Raw genomic sequence first — 15,258 nt, 5'->3', positions numbered from 1 at the left:
ATCATTTATAGTATTTTACATCATTACTTTAGTATAGTTTTATTTGTTTTAGTCTTTTTTTTCTTCCTTGCCCTGTGTTGCTATTGTATGTGTTTGTTTCTGAGGCTTAGATGTATTATATAAGTGTTTAAACAAGCCAGGCCACAGCCTTCACACATGTTTACAAGCTTCTGGGTCAGAGGTGCCTGTCACTTACAGCGTTTTCATCAAATAAAGCTTTGTTTGGCAGAATAGAGGTTAAAGTGATTGATGCGATTACACGAGATAACCCTATTTTCTCGGTTTTGTAAGCGTTTTATGACATATTGTGCAACTGTGTAAATAACATTTAATCCATGTATTTATTGTTTTGATAAATTTAATTTTATAAAATATCACAAGCACGCTGAAAACTTCCCAGAAGCCTCTAATTGTCTTATGAACATCTCCTCAACATATCCAGTTATGGCATATGAACGTCATAGAGAGGGATCCCCTGCTCAGCGCCCCCTGTGTGAACCAGAGAGGATAGCTGCTAACAGAGAGTAGCTCTCACTCTGGCAGGTGGGGCCCAGCTGTTTCACGGTCGGCCATATGTTTGAACAGCCAGCTTGTAATACCACACTTCACCTGCAGGACAATTGTATGGCTAGTTCAAAGGGGTTATATGACAGTAAACTTTTTTAACAGACCTCTTCAAAGTGGCTGGACCCACCATGGGGTTCATACTTACCCGGTCCCCCGTTGCTCGATTCCGGCTGCATTGCTCCACGGCAACTTCCGCAGGTCCACGGTCTCTGGGAATCAACATCACGTTGAGGGTCATCACCTGACCGTTGCAGCCAGGCACCGCAGTACGTCACGGTGTCATGTGCTGCATGGGTGACTGGTCACCACTGCAGCCAGTGATTGGCTGTAGTAGTCACGTGACTTGTCAACAGGATGTTGCGGAGGTGGCCATAGCGCAATGCAGCTGAAATCCAGCAGCGGGGGTTCAGCCACTCTGAAGAGGTCCAAGAAACAAGTTTATTGTTGGATAACCCCTTTAAACTTTCCCCAGCAGTGTCAGCTGTTCTTTTGGTGTTTCAGAATCCGATCTTATGGCCAGTGGACAATGTAAAATGTGATTTGTCTGTCAGTCGGCGGCTCAGGTCTTTCCGGGACACTGCATTGTCCCGGAATGAGGGTGACCGGGACCCGGGACAGACTCTCCAAATGCGGGACTGTCCCGGGTGACACGTGGTCACCCTACGTGGGATTTCGGACCATGCCTTCGCACCACAACATAAAAAACCTGTCCTATTTGTTTGCAGTGCGGACTGTATCTTTTTGGATCGCGGACCCATTCAAGTCAAAGAGTCCGCATCTGCAAACAGCGTGCACACGGCCAGTGCCCATGCATTGTGGATCACTATTGGCGGTCCTCAGAACGGGGCACACATGCTCGTGTGCATGAGCCCTCAACTCTGTGTCAGTCACCTACCCTGAGTGCTGTGTCTCCCATGTGTACAGAGGTGTAAATGTGACATTCCGCTTTGGAGGCCGACACCTTGCTTGCAGCGTTTTGATGTCCGTCTGACAAAACTGAGCCAAACGGATGCGTCCTGACACACAATGTAAGTCAATGGGGACAGATCCATTTCACTGACACAATCTGGTACAATGTTAAAGATAATATGGATAATGGATATGTTAAAGATAATACAAACGGATCCGTTCTGAACGGATGCATGTGATTGTATTATCTGAACGGATGCGTTTGTGCAGGAACAACACTCGGGAACAAAGTTATGATATAGTATATCCCTATACAAAACCCCATCTAGGTGTGAATTCTTACTCGTATACACTGTTTACCCTATTAATAGGGCTCTATGGGGTCTTTGTATGCATTTGTGATATAGCCACGGACTAGTACAGTGTAGGTATGATTGTGTCATAACTAGGGGATATCAGCGCCATTAACATTCTTGAGGACTATTAAAATTAAAGCAGCCATAGGCTATAAAATATTTTAACCTCTCTGGTTTCACAGATCTTAAACCTTAACTCCATTAGGATTCTTTTCTAAGTAGGCAGTCATTTCATTCCAATCGCCCCTCCTTGGGTCTTCCGATGTTCTTCACGTCACCTTGATGAGCAGTCCTTGCAGGTTTGGATATCACGCACCTGTTCCTTTATTCACCTCCAAATTGTCTTATTGTTTACCTGACGGTTCATCAGGTACAAGGAAGTTATGAGCTACACTGCCCATATGGTTGGTCAAATCTGTGATACTGTATTTTTGACCTGTAGTCTGACTTTTAAAGGTTCTGTCAGTTTGTATGACAGTGGATGGAGCTTTCTGCTTCCATCGCAGTCCATTGTGCTATTTCTGATAGCAGTGGCTGCTTAGAACAGCTTATAGGTGGAGTTGCTGTGTGTCAGACCTCTACTAACCTGATCTTGATGACCTAATGTGAGGATAGGTCATCAATGTCTAGATCCCGGACAGCCCCTTTAAGGACCCCATACACATTAGATTAGAGTATTGTCGACCAAACCTGTCCTTTTGTATGGGGATCTCCCAACTCTCTGACAGATGATGTCAGGGATGAGTAGGATCAGACACATTGAATTCAGTTCTCTCAGGAGATAAGCCACCTCCAAAGTCGGCTGACAGAAGCTTTCGCCTCTTTCCCATTGAAAACACATACGCAGCCATTCACGTTTCTGTATGGGGGAGTCCAGAGAGATTACTTTCTGGCTGACAACTACTGAAGGTCTCCAATAGGCACCATTAGTCACGATTTCACCAAGCTGCCTCCTACTTGTGTTAACTAGCATTTGGTAGGTTAACAAGTAGAGGACAGATGTTAAGGTGTGTGACTGTAGGAGACACCATGAAGATACATAGGGTCTACATAGATGCTGTAGGGAAAAGACAACGGAATATTTTTAATCAAGTTTTTGTAAAGTCGCTTCATTTCTTATTTTGCATGCAGTGGAGTAATAAAATAAACTGGTTGCAAAGTTGGACATGCTTAAAGTTGAACTTAAAAGGTAACTATTTTATAAGATTTTTTTGTTTTTAAGCAACTCCCCAAAGAACTGAGTGGAACCACATTGACTCTAATGCATCAAAGCTAGTACAGAAGTGGAGGAGTTCTGCAACAACTAACCCTATCCACCACTTTTTCTGTGCGCTAGTTATCATACAAGACTCTTTACATTTTTACATTTAGCATTATTCACATAATCCGCAGCCCTGCATGAATATGCCTACCCAACCCTCAGAGATCCATTCCATAAAATATTACACAATACCCTCCTCTGAAGTGGCTCTAGAGCCCCGTGGCCAATCATTTTTTAATAACGCCTTGCAATAGGTCAATGGGGATGGGGAATATAATTGTGGAATTGTTCTCTGTTGCAATTGTGTTCAGAGTCTGCAGGTAGCGCAGTTGTAGAGCTGCAGGGGATTCACATATCACCATGGAGGCTTCTTTCAGGGCTCGAGAGGCATTCATCTCACCTTCTGCAGCCACAACCTGTAATGGAAAACATGGGTGTTACTTTATAGTGTTCATCTCAGTCTCAGATATTTTCTTTATTACTGGTTTGTGTGACAACGTTAAGCTCGGCTTATAATCCTTCCAGGAGCACCCATAAAACCTCCAAGAAATGCCTACTTCTGGGCATATTGGCAAAGGACCACTTCAGTTTGAGTTCTGTGTCAAGGGATGTTCTAGTGAAGGACAGCATGTTTAGGAGGCACAGAATGATGTGTCCACCCTTACTGTTCCACAAATTTCAATAAGGGCCTAAATTTCTCACAATTCTAATTGTATGCTCTTAGCAAACCCCTTGACGGGCTGCAATCCACATCTCAACCATTAGGTGGCCACATGTAGCATAAACAAATTCTGAAGGAGTAGCACAAAAGCATGTCTTTTTTTTTCAAAGCTGATCATCTTGCACACACATCTCTGGATATGTCAAGCCAAGAGGACAGATAAGGAGGGAAATATTTTTAGCCTGCATGCATACTTTCCAAACAATATTATGGAGTACCACTATACAGGGTGCATTATCATGCTTCATAATGATGTCATTGCACCTGGTCATGCAATACACTGGACCCCGTATAATCCACCTTAAAGCGGTTGTCCGAGAAGCTATGATTAGGAAACCTAATAAAATAATTAATTAAACTATACACACCTTTTACAAGTCTTGCTATCCAGAAGTGATAACGTCTCATTTGTCTTTATGTCACCTCTGCAGCCAGTCACTGGCCTCAGAAGTCATGGAAAATGATTGGCTGCAGCAGTCACATGAAGACACTTGGACATCATCACTTCCGAACAGCTGGGACTGAAAATGAGGACCATAGAGCAGCAGTGGAGTGACTGGACTATTAAAAGGCTTATTTAATTATTTTATAAGTCATCCCGGTCATAGCCACCTTTGAAAACATCTCAGCCAACCCCTTTAACTCTTTTTGCTTAGACCTAGAAGATCTAGGTAGTGGAACAAAATGTATATGGGAAACATGGAATCAGTGTTAAGTAGATGAAGCTCCAGTGGATGTGAGGTGACATTTGCAGCTTGTATAGTAAGACAGTTACCTTGGCTCTGGCCTCTCGCACAGCTTCTGCCTCGGCAGCCATGGCTCTCTGCATCTGCACAGGAAGGCGCACGTCCCTCATCTCTACACGTTCCACGTTCACTCCCCATTGATGTGTAGCGTTATCAAGTATTGACTAGAAAACAAAGCATGGAATCAGGAAAGACTACAATGGTCTAGGAGAAGAGAAGTAAACCATAATACCCTAAGATTACAAATTTACGTCAGTTTTATCTAGTATACTTTATGTCGATAGGATGGGAACCAGATGTACTTAGCTTACAGGCAGTTTTAATGTTCTAATCTCTGCCCTGTTCACAAGACAGGCGATCTTTGCACATTAGGCATGGAAATAAATTCTCTCCAGCCAATGCTGTTTTATAAGAACAGATCTGCTGCAGCTATAGGTAAATCCAGCCCTGGACAGCATGAAACAAATATTAGTATCACTGCTGGGTATGAGTAGAAGTTGTTTAAATGGTTACTAAATCTTTGAGAAAAATGAAGGGGGGGCACTCTAACCCTTCAGCTTTTAGCGACTCTGCTCAGCTATGGGAGCATGCAGAGAACGGATCTAGAGAAAATATATGAGATTCATATCCATACTCTTCACGCTCCAAAAGCTGAGAATGGGCAGACGGCTCTGAACAGCACTGCTAACCCTTCAACTTTGTCATCAAACCAGCCGTTACAATTTAGTTAGACAAAGACATTATATGGAAATCTGACTATGCAAAATAAACGTGCACCCCCCTATCACCTAAACATGTTTAGTCTGTATTTAGTCTAGTAAGGCCTGGTTCACATTGGCGTTACTCATTCCACCAGGCTGTTTCGGCAGGGGAACTGCCTGCTGGATCCGTAACTACCATGTACAGCCGTGTGCTGCCTGAAGTCTGCACGGCCCAATTCGCTGTATTGGGGACCAGCGGAGATCCGGCCGCAGCACAGCAAATATGCCTTGAGGCGGCCGGACAAAAATTCATATATTACTCTTAACAAATTTTCATGAGATTAGGCTGGCCCTAATAGCCATGAACACTTACATAACCTGGACCAGATCAGATAAGAGTCATTTACTGTAAGTAGATACCATAGAAGATCACTAAAGCTACAGTGTCACACTACAGGCATAGTAAACAGTTGTGTCACAGTACAGGGATAAAAGAAAAAACAGAGTGATGTCACACTTCAATCATAAAGAACACAATGATGTCATACTACTGGGGTAATAAATACTGTGACATCACGGCACAGGAATAAACACAATGATGTCACAGTACATGGATAATAAACACAGCGATGTCACAGTACAAGTATAATAAACACAGTGATGTCACAGTACAGAGATAATAAACACAATGATGTCACAGTACAGAGATAATAAACACAGTGATGTCACAGTACATGGATAATAAACACCAGAATGTGACAGTACAGTACAGGCATCATAAACACAGTGATGTCACAGTACAGGTATCATAAACACAGTGATGTCACAGTAGAGGGATGATAAATACTGTGATGTCATAGAATACTGTGCAGCTGAACTAGCTGCACAGTTAATATGACCCCCACCCCCAAGGGTCCCCTGACTTGCTTGATTTGCATAGTGTAAAGTCTGCCCACAATTGAACAGAGCAGGCATTCTAAATTGGGACTTACCTGAATGTTGTGGGCAATCTCCTCACGGTTTGACAGGATGCTGGAAAGAGTTTGTGTTCCTAAGATGTTCCTCAACGTTGTCTGCGCCAGCTGTGCAGTGGCTAAGTGAACGTTGTTGACGTTTGCCACAGATCTGATCGCATTCTCAATCTTGTAGTACACGACCCCATCAACTGTAGTTGTCACTGAATCCTTAGTAAGGATCTAAAATAAATCACCACAGACTCATGTCACAAGAAGAGGCCTCAGAGGATATACAACCTGACCTGGTCACATACAGCCCTCTGCTGTTTTTAAAGAAGCACTTTATTAAAGACCACCAAAACTTATATTGGCCAGGCAGAGGAAAAAAGGCCAAAATATGTCTATCAAACCTAGGGTCCCAAACTCAAAAGAAACTTAAAACCAAGAGCAGTAGTGTTGGCCAGGGTTTGTACAACAAGTCCTAAGAACAAGAACATATAAAACCCAACTCAATGGTAGACATACATTATTATAAGTGCAATGTGTGCAACGGTATGAGGGCCCATAGAAAGTAGGACCCTTCTTTTAAGGTGACAATTAGATAGCATGTGAGGTACTAACTTTCATGGCTCACAATAAATGGTAGGATGTGAAATGACCTTTATTATGACCTATTAGGGGCCATTCTGCGCATTGTTTCCCTGCTGTCTTTTTTCACCCCTGAAGCAAGGGAGCAAATTATCTTTACCCGGTGGGGCTGAGTAGTTGTAGGATCATCCCAGGAGATAAAGAGCATATCTCTACAAACCTACCTCTTGTGGAGGGATTGCAAATGATATGACCCTGAGATCCACTTTAATAAAGTTATCCGTGCAGGGGAGAATGAACATCAGCCCTGAGTAGAAAGAGAGGAGTGTAAGTAAAGCACATTGTGGGCGCATATTCTTCAAGGTACAGTCAGGTCCATAAATATTGGGACATCGACACAATTCTAACATTTTTGGCTCTATACACCACCACAATAGATTTGAAATGAAACAGATAGGATGTGCTTTAACTGCAGACTGTCAGCTTTAATTTGAGGACATTTACATCCAAATCAGGTGAACGGTGTAGGAATTACAACAGTTTGCATATGTGCCTCCCACTTGTTATGGGACCAAAAGTAATGGGACAATTGGCTTCTCGGCTGTTCCATGGCCAGGTGTGTGTTATTTCCTCATTATCCCAATTACAATGAGCAGATAAAAGGTTCAGAGTTCATTTCAAGTGTGCTATCTGCATTTGGAATCTGTTGATGTCAACTCTCAAGATGAGATCCAAAGAGCTGTCACTATCAGTGAAGCAAGCCATCATTAGGCTGAAAAAACAAAACAAACCCATCAGAGAGATAGTAAAAACATTAGGTGTGGCCAAAACAACGGTTTGGAACACTTTTAAAAAGAAGGAATGCATTGGTAAACTCAGCAACACGAAAAGACCCGGAAGACCACGGAAAACAACTGTGGTGGATGACCGAAGAATTCTTTCCCTTGTGAAGAAAACACCCTTCACAACATTTGGCCAGATCAAGAACTTTCTCCAGGAGGTAGGTGTATGTTTGTCAAAGTCAACAATCAAGAGAAGACTTCACCAGAGTGAATACAGAGGGTTCACCACAAGATGTAAACCATTGGTGAGCCTCAAAAACAGGAAGGCCAGATTAGAGTTTGCCAAACGACATCTAAAAAAAGCCTTCACAGTCCTGGAACAACATCCTATGGACAGATGAGACCAAGATCAACTTGTACCAGAGTGATGGTAAGAGAAGAGTATGGAGAAGGAAAGGAACTGCTCATGATCCTAAGCATACCACCTCATCAGTGAAGCATGGTGGTGGTAGTGTCATGGCACGGGTATGTATGGCTGCCAATGGAACTGGTTCTCTTGTATTTATTGATGATGTGACTGCTGACAAAAGCAGCAGGATGAATTCTGAAGTGTTTCGGGCATTATCATCTGCTCATATTCAGCCAAATGCTTCAGAACTCATTGGACGGCGCTTCACAGTGCAGATGGACAATGACCCAAAGCATACTGCAAAAGCAACCAAAGAGTTTTTTAAGGGAAAGAAGTGGAATGTTATGCAATGGCCAAGTGAATCACCTGACCTGAATCCGATTGAGCATGCATTTCACTTGCTGAAGACAAAACTGAAGGGAAAATGCCCCAAGAACAAGCAGGAACTGAAGACAGTTGCAGTAGAGGCCTGGCAGAGCATCACCAGGGATGAAACCCAGCGTCTGGTGATGTCTATGTGCAATGAGCCGGACCGTAGGTGCAGTTACACGGACGCTAGATTATGCAGTGGGTCAGGATATGGGTATACAAGTCTATGGTTTTTGTTTGTGACGCCAATTGCAGCGTGCGCAGGGTACAGTCACAGGGCCCTTTAAGGTGTTGCAACTCACGTACCAGGTGAGGAATGCCAGAGTGGTGTAATGTCTCTGTGTGGTAGTAGTAATAGTGTCAATGGTGTCTCCTACCTTGGTACGGCTGGACTCCTGGACCCTGGCTCACTTGCAATAAAATGAGTGTTGCTAGTAGGAGTAATTGAGGAACTTGGTAGCAATGAATGAGATCCAGACTTGAAATATAATTCAAACTTGTCTTTACTTGATGCAGCAGTAATCCATGTGAGATACAGCAATAGTCTTGGGTCCCAGCAGGTATTGGCAATAGGTGGCAGGAATTACTATCTTCTGCTGTGTATGGGACTGACTAGCTGAGGAGGAATTTAGCTTCTCCTGGTCTCTGGACGGTACTCACAGTTATGCTCACAGGGTATGGTTCTTTCTGGGGTTCTGGAGGTGGCTGCTTGCTTTCTACCAGCTGAGGCTGAAGGCTCAGGCTGGGAATGATGATCTTTGGTCTCAGCCGAGACAAGATTCTGGCTTGGAACCCTAGAACGGGGAGCTCCTAACAAGCACAGCCTTCCCCATGCAGGGAGAGCTGGAACACACTGTATCTAACTGGTTTTTCCCTCCCTTGCTGCAGGGTGTGGGAAACTCCACTTCCCTTAAGCAGGGGGGCAGAACAGAACTGGAATGTTCCATTCTGAATGGCCATAACATTAACTATTCCTACCAACGATGCAGCCACCTGCTGGTAGACCTGAAACATTACAAAGAAAATATCACATTTAAAATGGTTTCATCTGCTCAGTTGTGAATGACATGAGGGAAGTCACATCAAATGACCGTGTTGATGCCCTAAGCAGATGGTAGCGGGGTAAAAGCGCTAGTAACCCCACTCTGGGGTGTTACTTTCCCCCTTACTTTGAATCAAGCAGTCCTCGGCTTGTGCTTGGGATAAGAGGAATGAGCTCTGGGGGTACCCAAATTAATACAAAGGGCTGCCTGACATTACACATAAGACAAACAAAGACCAACATAAAACGGCTACCCTGAGGTTCCTGCCCGCATGAGTAGGGTGTCCTTAATTAACAGTTTCCCTCTCGGTATAACCAGTGAACCAAATACTGCACTAAGCAAACATTACTGACTGACTATGTAGTGTTCTGGATCCTTTAAACACCAAAGGAAGCATGGGGGTGTCCTTACTCTGTAGTGCCACCATGGTGTAATGGAATGCTGGCAAATGGAAGGGTGGCTTTATCCTGTATTCCCTTTCCTGCACCAAAGTCTGAAAAATATGGCTTATAGCACGATCACTATGGTGACTAAGGGGTAGCTAAAAGGCACTAAGGCTTGAGGTACCATACCTTAGGCAAAGGCTCAGAAGAGGAGGTATTAGCGTCTCCATGCGCTTCTGGCAGTATCACAGGAGGAGGGTATGATCATCCCCTGAAACTCCTGGAAGACACACCAGGATGGGGGTTTAGAAGACCCATTACTATTCCCGGTACATACAGGGAGTGCAGAATTATTAGGCAAGTTGTATTTTTGAGGATTAATTTTATTATTGAACAACAACCATGTTCTCAATGAACCCAAAAAACTCATTAATATCAAAGCTGAATATTTTTGGAAGTAGTTTTTAGTTTGTTTTTAGTTTTAGCTATTTTAGGGGGATATCTGTGTGTGCAGGTGACTATTACTGTGCATAATTATTAGGCAACTTAACAAAAAACAAATATATACCCATTTCAATTATTTATTTTTACTAGTGAAACCAATATATCATCTCAACATTCACAAATATACATTTCTGACATTCAAAAACAAAACAAAAACAAATCAGTGACCAATATAGCCACCTTTCTTTGCAAGGACACTCAAAAGCCTGCCATCCATGGATTCTGTCAGTGTTTTGATCTGTTCACCATCAACATTGCGTGCAGCAGCAACTACAGCCTCCCAGACACTGTTCAGAGAGGTGTACTGTTTTCCCTCCTTGTAAATCTCACATTTGATGATGGACCACAGGTTCTCAATGGGGTTCAGATCAGGTGAACAAGGAGGCCATGTCATTAGATTTTCTTCTTTTATACCCTTTCTTGCCAGCCACGCTGTGGAGTACTTGGACGCGTGTGATGGAGCATTGTCCTGCATGAAAATCATGTTTTTCTTGAAGGATGCAGACTTCTTCCTGTACCACTGCTTGAAGAAGGTGTCTTCCAGAAACTGGCAGTAGGACTGGGAGTTGAGCTTGACTCCATCCTCAACCCGAAAAGGCCCCACAAGCTCATCTTTGATGATACCAGCCCAAACCAGTACTCCACCTCTACCTTGCTGGCGTCTGAGTCGGACTGGAGCTCTCTGCCCTTTACCAATCCAGCCACGGGCCCATCCATCTGGCCCATCAAGACTCACTCTCATTTCATCAGTCCATAAAACCTTAGAAAAATCAGTCTTGAGATATTTCTTGGCCCAGTCTTGACGTTTCAGCTTGTGTGTCTTGTTCAGTGGTGGTCGTCTTTCAGCCTTTCTTACCTTGGCCATGTCTCTGAGTATTGCACACCTTGTGCTTTTGGGCACTCCAGTGATGTTACAGCTCTGAAATATGGCCAAACTGGTGGCAAGTGGCATCTTGGCAGCTGCACGCTTGACTTTTCTCAGTTCATGGGCAGTTATTTTGCGCCTTGGTTTTTCCACACGCTTCTTGCAACCCTGTTGACTATTTTGAATGAAACGCTTGATTGTTCGATGATCACGCTTCAGAAGCTTTGCAATTTTAAGAGTGCTGCATCCCTCTGCAAGATATCTCACTATTTTTGACTTTTCTGAGCCTGTCAAGTCCTTCTTTTGACCCATTTTGCCAAAGGAAAGGAAGTAGCCTAATAATTATGCACACCTAATATAGGGTGTTGATGTCATTAGACCACACCCCTTCTCATTACAGAGATGCACATCACCTAATATGCTTAATTGGTAGTAGGCTTTCGAGCCTATACAGCTTGGAGTAAGACAACATGCATAAAGAGGATGATGTGGTCAAAATACTCATTTGCCTAATAATTCTGCACGCAGTGTATAACAAGCGGGAAGGAGGGGTACCTTATTCCCCTAGCCATTCCCGAGCAGCTGGGTTAACCTTGCTGGACCTGCCTAGGACTTACCACAGGGTCCTACCCTGGGTACCTAGGATATATAACACCGGGTGTAGGCCATTACAATTAAGCGTCCAGATAGGCAGTCCGTGTAAAGAGAACAGAGCTGTAAGGCAAGACACACAAAAGTAAGGTGCTACTGTTCTGGCTAAAGGCAAAAGTTAGAGCAGTTTCACAAACAGTGCATAAATCCACATTGCGGCGTCTGTAAAAGAGTCCATACAATGGGCACAAGTACTTGAACGTTGCTCAACCTGTAAACATGTAAGCAAAATTAGTGAAATATTTCAACAGTATAAGTCACAAAGAGCTCAGGTACACGTCTGAGTCCTTTCTTTGGGTGCAAGCTTATAAACGTTGCATAACTTGTATCAAGTAGGAAAAAACACAAAAATCAAAAATAATTTGTAATCCAATATGAAGCATGGTTTGGCTGATAGATGGAGTCCATTAAGTCCAGGCACAAAAAGGTGAGATGAAAAAGGCCAAAATGTCAACAATAAATAGTAGGCAATGTTTCTTACCAGTCAAAATGTGTCCATGGCTTGACTCTTGTAGTCTCTGTAGCTAAATATTTACTTTGAGAATTCCCGATAACGGACAGGTGGCACACCCTTGTTGGTCCGTTGGGATCTCCGCAAGGATAATCCAGAGTCGCCGAGGGCTGAAATAGAGTCTGGGCCTTGTGAAGGAGGATCAGCCGATGAACTTGGTTCCATAGGCGCAGTGGTCTCTGCAACTGGCATCAGGACTCGGATTAGAGGCTGAAAGAACCACTGAAGGGGGTCAAGCATGGAAGGCAACTCTGTTGGAGTCTCACTTTCTGAAGACAATGGCAGCTCAGGTGATGTATCCTCTTCTCTTGGCTGCTCTTGAACAGGTTCCTGTAGGCATTTCTTAAGTCTATTGCGATGGACTCGCTGAGTACCTTTATCCTCTCTCTGGATTTCGTAGACCTCTGATGAGGGGATGGCCACTATTGTATATGGTTCACGCTCCCAGCGACTATCCAGTTTGCTTACAGGGTGATTGTTTTTCAGCCAGACCTGGTCTCCAGGTTGTAAGGGCTCAGCATGTGCATGCATATCAAAGTCCTGTTTTTGTTTTTGTTGAGCCTTCTCTATTTTAGAGTCCACTATTTCTTTGGCGTCCTCCAGGCGTTTCTGATGCTCTTTGACCCACTCGGATTGGGGAATGAGTGGTTCAGCGCCCGGCACAGGGACGTCAAGGGCAAGATCTGCGGGTAGACGGCCATGTCTTCCGAACATAAGGTAGTATGGAGTGTACCCAGTGGAGCAATGGGTTGTATTGTTGTACAGGTACACTAGTTCAGGGAGGAGTAACGGCCATTCGGCTCTCTGGTTAGGCGGCACAGCCTTGAACATGTTGATCAGTGTCGGATTCATTTTTTCGCACAGTCCGTTTCCCTGAGGGTGGTATGCGGTAGTTCTCAGTTTTTTTGCAGTTGTACAGGGCACAAATTTCATAGAATAACTGAGACTCGAATGCAGATCCCTGATCAGTGAGTATTTTGTCAGGACACCCATATGGCAGAATGAAGCTCTTCCACATGGCAGAAGCTGTAGTTTTTGCAGTTAAGTCCTTTACAGGTACAGCCACAACGAACTTGGTATAGTGGTCTATGATTGTCATAGCATAGACATACCCGGATCTGCTGGGTTCCAGTTTCACGTGGTCGATTTCCACGATTTCAAGAGGACCTTTACTCACTATTGGATGAAGGGGGCTCTCTGATCATGTCTTTCCCCTTTTGCCACAGCACAGGTGGGACACTGTCGACACCAGGTTTCAATGTCACTTCTCATGCCAATCCAGTTGAAACGTCGTCTGATGGTGGCTTCCGTTTTTTGGATTCCAAAGTGACCAGACCGGTTATGGTACATGTCCATCACCATCTTGGCATCTCTTCGAGGCACCACTATCTGATGTAGGCGCTCACAGGTGACTGGATCAAGCGTTCTCCTGAGGAGTAGGTCTCTTTGTAGGAAGAGTAGTTTCCGTTGTCGCCAGAGACGAACTAGCTCTGAGTCAGCTCTCCGCCGTCGGATTCTCTCCAGTATGCGCCCGCAGTAAAAATAATCCAACAGTTCTCCAATGGCTCTGCTCTCTGATTGTAGTTTAATCCAGAGCTCTTTCTCAAATGGAGGTGAGGGGTCACAGGTCTGTGGAAAACAAGTGACTTTAGAGGTTGGGCGCCTAGTGTGTAGGGCCTCCTGTCGGGCAAATCGAGAGTAGAACAGTGGCATCTCCACATCTTCCCACTGATCATCGGTAGAAATTGGTTATTTCTGGGCAGGTAGCCTAGACAAAGCGTCGGCATTGTCATTAGATTTCCCAGTTCGGTACTTAATGGTAAAGTTGAAGTTCGCCAGTCTAGAGGCCCATCTTTGTTCTAGAGCTCCCAGACGTGCAGTGTTCAAGTGAGCTAGCGGATTATTGTCGGTGTAGACCGTGAAAGGTGTAGCAGCTAGGTAGTCCTTGAATTTCTCAGTTACAGCCCAGACCAAGGCTAAGAACTCCAGTTTGAACGAGTTTTTGTGTCCAAGACATCTTTCCATGAGTCTCTGAAATGTCCCAGGGGCGTTGCATAGCCCGAATGGCATGTTGTTGAACTCAAACAGACCCATTGGGGTGGCAAAAGCTGTTTTTTCTTTATCTTCTGATGCCATGGGAACTTGCCAATAGCCACTGGTTAGATCCAGCGTTGAAAAGTAAGCAGCAGATCCCAGAGCTGCCAGGGATTCTTCAATTCGTGGCAGGGGGTACGCATCCTTGTGCGTAATGTTGTTGATCTTACGGTAGTCCACACAAAAACGGATGGTTCCATCCTTCTTCTTTACCAGGACTAAGGGGGCAGCCCAGGGGCTGTGACTATCCTGGATGACATTAGCTGTCTTCATATCCTGCACCATCTTCTTCACTTGCTGGTACATGGCAGGAGGGATTGGTCGGTATCTCTCTTTGATTGGAGAATGAGTGCCGGTTGGAATGGTGTGCTGTATTAAGCGAGTCTGACCATAGTCCAGAGAATGTTTGCTGAAGACTTGATGGTGTTGTTTGACTAAGTCCAGCACACGGTTGATCTGCTCGGCAGAGGTTGTGGTATCCCCAATGTGTAGTTCGGCCCACCAGGGCTGTTCTGGCAGGTCTTTGGCTTCCTCCACTGTTTGGAGTGATTGTTGAGCCGCAGCAGTGGGATAATCCAGGATATCCTGCGGACGGATGTGGTATAGACAGGCCACTGGATAGTGCTTTTTTAATTTCACAGCTTCATCACCCAGATTGACTAAGCGTATGGGTACCTTTCCTTGGGACACGGTGACCACGCTCCTGGCGGCTAGGACAAGAGGGTGATCCTGAAGATGTATTGGCTCCACAAGGGCCTGATAATCTTGACTTTGAATACCGATGCAAGCCTTGCACCATATCAGAGTCTTTGCTCCAGGCTGGAGTTTGATAGGGTGAGCAT

At 44.4% G+C, this 15,258-nt stretch overlaps 1 protein-coding gene across 1 annotated transcript in view; it reads right to left on the bottom strand.

Annotated features, from left to right (window-relative positions):
- Positions 1-3,320: 3,320 nt before the first annotated feature.
- Positions 3,321-15,258, bottom strand: part of LOC120996276 (stomatin-like) — a 71,878-nt gene continuing 59,940 nt past the window's right edge. The window contains exons 5-8 of the mRNA XM_040426091.1: positions 7,030-7,112; positions 6,254-6,457; positions 4,590-4,724; positions 3,321-3,509 (exon numbers count right to left, since the gene is read on the bottom strand). Of these exons, the coding sequence (XP_040282025.1) occupies positions 3,321-3,509; positions 4,590-4,724; positions 6,254-6,457; positions 7,030-7,112 (611 nt within the window). The remainder of the gene's footprint in view (positions 3,510-4,589; positions 4,725-6,253; positions 6,458-7,029; positions 7,113-15,258) is intronic.

Source organism: Bufo bufo, chromosome 3 (genome assembly GCF_905171765.1).
Source record: "Bufo bufo chromosome 3, aBufBuf1.1, whole genome shotgun sequence".
In the NCBI taxonomy this organism is placed as follows: Eukaryota; Metazoa; Chordata; class Amphibia; order Anura; family Bufonidae; genus Bufo; species Bufo bufo.
This window is presented reverse-complemented; position numbering and strand designations above follow the sequence as displayed.